At 35.5% G+C, this 4,989-nt stretch overlaps 1 protein-coding gene across 1 annotated transcript in view; it reads right to left on the reverse strand.

Annotated features, from left to right (window-relative positions):
• Window positions 1–909: 909 nt before the first annotated feature.
• LOC125028154 (modifier of protein aggregation 4-like) overlaps window positions 910–4,989 on the reverse strand; it is a 5,405-nt gene continuing 1,325 nt past the window's right edge. Inside the window, exons 2-3 of the mRNA XM_047617514.1 lie at window positions 2,814–2,896; window positions 910–2,506 (exon numbers count right to left, since the gene is read on the reverse strand). Of these exons, the coding sequence (XP_047473470.1) occupies window positions 2,393–2,506; window positions 2,814–2,896 (197 nt within the window). The 3' untranslated portion in view covers window positions 910–2,392. The remainder of the gene's footprint in view (window positions 2,507–2,813; window positions 2,897–4,989) is intronic.

Consider the following 4,989-nt stretch of genomic DNA (forward strand, 5'->3'; position numbering starts at 1 on the left):
TGCAGTGTTCGGAGCCGTGGTCAAAGGGGAGCCGGGATTGGGGCTATTTAATAAAGGGGCAAGCCTCATTGCCCCTAATAGTGGGGTTACATCTTCATTATTGGCCATGATAAGCCTGGAGTATGTTGGGTGAAAAAAACAGTCCACCCCTCAGGGTCCCCTTGAGGGGTAAGGGTCAGGTATGGCAGGGGAATATCGTGCCCATGGTTCCCTCAGGCCATTCAGGACTGACACAAAGTCAGCCTTTCATCCTTTCAGCACGGCTCTCACACCTTAGGAGGTGGATAGTAGAAGGGATTGGTGAAGAAACTGAAACGAAAAGTATGAGTGGGAAAAAAGACCATGCAAAATTGGTTGAGTCGATGGCTGAGTCCCAAGGTTGAGGAGTTCCCCATCATTGGGTCTCAGTCTCCGTCTCCTAAGCCCCCCCCGACAACAACGGGCAAAGGATTGGGGGGGGGGGGGTAGAACTGACCAAAGGAAATCTAATTGAAGAGAAGGGGAGCATAGAGTTTCTGTAATGGAGTTGGTTGGGGAGTTTTGTGAGATAAAGGTTTTCTTGTGGGCCCCTGTCTGAAGAGTAGGGGCAAGGAAGGTGGTGATTGTGTGGTAGGGGAAGAGGGGGTGGAACGTTTAGTCTGTCTGTTGCGGGTAGTGCGGGGAGGGAGAGGGGAAGGTGTTGGGGCTGTAGTAGAGATTGGAGTGTCTGGATTTAGGATGGCAATTTTATTTTACTGAGGAATGTAGGAGGTAGAGGAGGGGAAGTTAGATGGAGGAGGGATAGGTTTAAGGGAGGGAGGGGGAGTTGAAAAAAGGAAGAAAGAGAGAGGGGAGAGACAAAGTATAGTGCTGAGATTTTAGCAAGTAACTAAATTGTCAAGTCAGTTAATAAGGATAAGAAAAGGCAAATACTAGTATATAATTTTACTTAAAAAAGTAGTGAAATAAGAAGGGTAGGATACTCAAATGTTTATTTGGAACTGTAGCTATACTAGCATATAATATATTAATCAAGTATTACTGCCAAATTATAATTGCATCATTAACATGCAGAGTTGAAATCACAAAAAGAAAGTAATGATCAAGTAGCCCCTTAACATAAAGGATGATGTATGAAGTGTGGGCAATAATAATAGGGCAGTTAACATCCTCATTAATGTTATAAATAATGAAATGATCAATGAACAAATTTGTATCCTACAATGTCTAACTCTGGCAGGTAGACTTGTAGATGGAGAACTTTCAACGAACGTCCCACAGAATGGCAGGATATTTGTGAACTAATGCATATTATGTTCAAATTTCAGTGTTTTATTCAGAATTATTTTTTTTTCTCTAGTTAAAAACACTAAATACACAATCATTATCTCTTGGCCTAAATAAATATCATCAATGAATTTGATGAACAGGTGGTTTGATACACAAAGATAAAAAATGACAACCTTCTTATTGTGGGGTGTTAAACAGTTTTATTATCTATTCTTAACAATGTTTCATTTTTGCCTAACATCTACTCTCATGGTGTATGCAATGTCCATATTTGCTTTACATCCTACAATTATGAAATGGAATGGAAAATAATATCTGAACTTCAGATTAACACATCTGAAGGTCAGATGCTCCTATATACAGTACTGTGTAACTGTGAATAGAAAGCATTTTAAAAAATGTTATAAAAAAGAAAATATTGCTTGCCAGAGGTTTAACCACTTTTCACTGCTGAGATGTGTATGCTGACTCTTAAAGAGGCATCTCTTTAACAAGTAACACATTTTTTTTTTTTTTTTTTTACAAAAAAGACAAACAATGTTATCCTTAATGCTGTAGAGATGCACTTATAAAATTTCTTGTCCAAATCTAAAAAAGGGAACTTGTCACTGTAAGCCAACGAGATTTCACCACAATCCGAATATAATCCAGTTATACATATCACTTAAATCTCTTCCAAACAGTTTTTTACCCTTACCCTTTTCAGGTTACCTACAATATAAAGCATTATTGTTTGCAAGTATCTTGTTTCTGTCTGCTTAATACCATGATGTCAAATACTGAATTATCCAATCACTTGTAGTAAAGGAGACCAAGTACTGCAAAAAGTTCAAAATGTATCTCACAAAAGACCGTGCCCATCGAATAGGGTGCGTCATTTTGTATTGTTCACCTTTCAACAAATCCTGCCCATTGTTCAAAAGCTTTTCCTGCCCACATTCCATGATATCATATCTAGTGGATGGTTCCATGAGCTATTTTTTGGTTACAAGAACAGTAAAAGAAACCTATACAATGCTGAACAAATTAGCACACTATTGAAAACTTGGTGTATCATTATATAATACCCTAAACAGGTGAATACTACAACACCATCAGCTGTTCTCCTTTTTCTGCTGTTCTATTACTTTCCTGCTTTGCCTCCATCCTTTTTCTCTGCTGCTTTCAGTTGCTTAAGTCTCATCATTTCTGCATCTCTTTCTTTTCGAGCTTCCAGAGTCATGCCCTTGTTGCCGTCCTGTATAGAAAAAAAAAAAATAATAATTCAAATTCAGAATAGTGTTCATTAATTGAACAGTAATCCTCTTGACTAAAAAACATTTTCTTTAGTTTAACCATTATATCTAGGGCTATATTTACAACATCTCCCATACAAATTATTTATAATAGCAATATTATAAAAAGAAGAAAGATAAAATAGCTGATTGTACAGAGACCTATTTTCTCTTTAATGAATTCTTCAGATCACATTATCTGCTTTATCTTTTCTTAACTAATATTGATTCAATGCAATTCTAAAAATATAAAAGGCATTTACAATTTACCTTTGCACCTGCACCTTGCCCTTTCTTACTCTCAACTTGCTTCTTCGCATTTTTTGCTCGTGCAAGTTCGCGCTGATTTCCACCTGAAAGTAGACATTTTCTTATATGACTAAATGTAATGGTACATTAAACATCAAACTGCCCTCAAACTCCTTTCCTTAATCCACACAAAGCTTGGCCAAGTAAATGGTCTGAAATATAGATATTCTTTTAATGAAACTATAATTTCAAAAGAAGTTAGAAAGTAATCAGAACCACATACGTGTTCACACTTTCTAACTCCTTGTCTTCTTATGACTTTTATTTCTGAGACCCTAAAAAAGGGGGTCTTTACAAAATAATAAGAGTTTACAACCATAACCTCAAACATCTACAAACTTCAATATTTTCTAGAAAAAATGAGTTGAAATATCTATTAACACACATATTTTCATTACAGATACTGATGTATGCATGCGCGTGCACACACACACCCCCACATATATGTATGTTGCTTAACTTAAGCCATAGTAGAAAACATCAAACTGAATAGCCTAAAGTAAATACTCAAATTCAAATGAATCGAGTTTTGACTCGTTATTTAAAGATAAATCCCCAAGGTCTAAAGCAAGAATAGACATGGTGGTTATTAGCTATTGGCAGACTACATAGTGTCCTGGAAACATTTACCTTACTAACTTTTGTACTACCTTTTGTAATCTCAAGTATACTCTACATCAAAACACCTACTACCTTATAATGTTTGTTACTCTATCCTTAGCCTAATTTCACCTAAGCAATATGATTGCTTCTTATAGAAATGTTGAAAATTTTAAAACTATAATCCTTTTTTCATAAATTGTACTGCGTCTCAATCTTGTCTTAATGTTAGTGGCAAGTGAAATGAGTAGACTTGAGAAGACTTTACTCATAATTATATTAGTTTGGTCTATTAAAATCAAACTGCAACATACCAAGTTCTGTGATGGACAGCCTACATTTAAGTCTGTCTTACAGAGATACTGTGACAAATGATCAGTGGGGTGACAAACACAAAAAACTTCATCTCTTATATCATTTTAACAAGCTGAGAGCTTAGAATGGGTATCATTTGACAATAGATTGCCAAGGTGATCTACAAGCTCTACTTTCCCAAAATTCATGCAGTAGAGGTCTGTTGGCCTTTGTAAAGGTGCAGTCACATGAGCATATCTGATAATGCCCAAGTATTACAACAAAGCAGATCTTATGTTGTGAATTTTGATGTGCATCAGTTGGTTTCAAGCTGCATCATTCAAGAAAGCTTTTGCACACAATGTATAGTTCATAATAGGACAGGAAATATCAAATATATCTCAATTGCATAAACTGTACTAATTACATAGTAGTTTTGTATTTCCAACAAAAATTCTACAACTAATTATGTTTCCATCAAAAGGGACTATGGTTGGGACCTTGGAGTACATACATTCTGGTAATAATGGTTTTATTGCCTACAAGGTTTAAAATCTACTGAGACCTGACTTCCAGTCCTCACTTTTTATGCTTAGTTTATTAGCTTTTCAGTTATACAAACTTGTATATGGATAATCTTTTAGGTTAAACTCCCGTAGATCAACATGTACTGTATTTAAGAGGAAATTATATATTTCCAATCTAAATGGTGGATCTGACTGCATGAAAGTGAAAAAAAAAATCATCACTCACAGAGTTTATCTATAACAAGCATTTAAATATCTTACTGCAGTTTTTTAAAATCACTTATGATGTTTACAGGTGGTTAATGTATACTCCAGTTAGGGAAATACAGCAATTAGTAAGGGTTCAGGGGTCAAAACTTCCTCATTAGGAAGGTCTTATGATCCAAGTGGCAATCATTGTGGTAGTTTTTGCCTTTAGGATGGGATTAATTTCTTCCTTCAATGACTGATGAATTCAGTGCTGTTGCAATCTTTTACTTTTTTTTTTTTAATTTAACCCAACGTCGACGGGCATGGTATGCCCACTGAGTTTAATTTATCAATTGTTTTTATGCATAGATGGCTACACTTGCAATATGTCACCAATGAGCCAATTATGAGTACTGCCTGTCTCACCCGTTTACCCTTTTCCGTGATTTCCGAAAATATTTTATGTTATCTTATTTTGCTGTAACTAATGTTTGTAACATTATAGTAATAATAATGTTTATAATAAA

Source organism: Penaeus chinensis, chromosome 8, assembly GCF_019202785.1.
Source record: "Penaeus chinensis breed Huanghai No. 1 chromosome 8, ASM1920278v2, whole genome shotgun sequence".
NCBI lineage: Eukaryota > Metazoa > Arthropoda > Malacostraca > Decapoda > Penaeidae > Penaeus > Penaeus chinensis.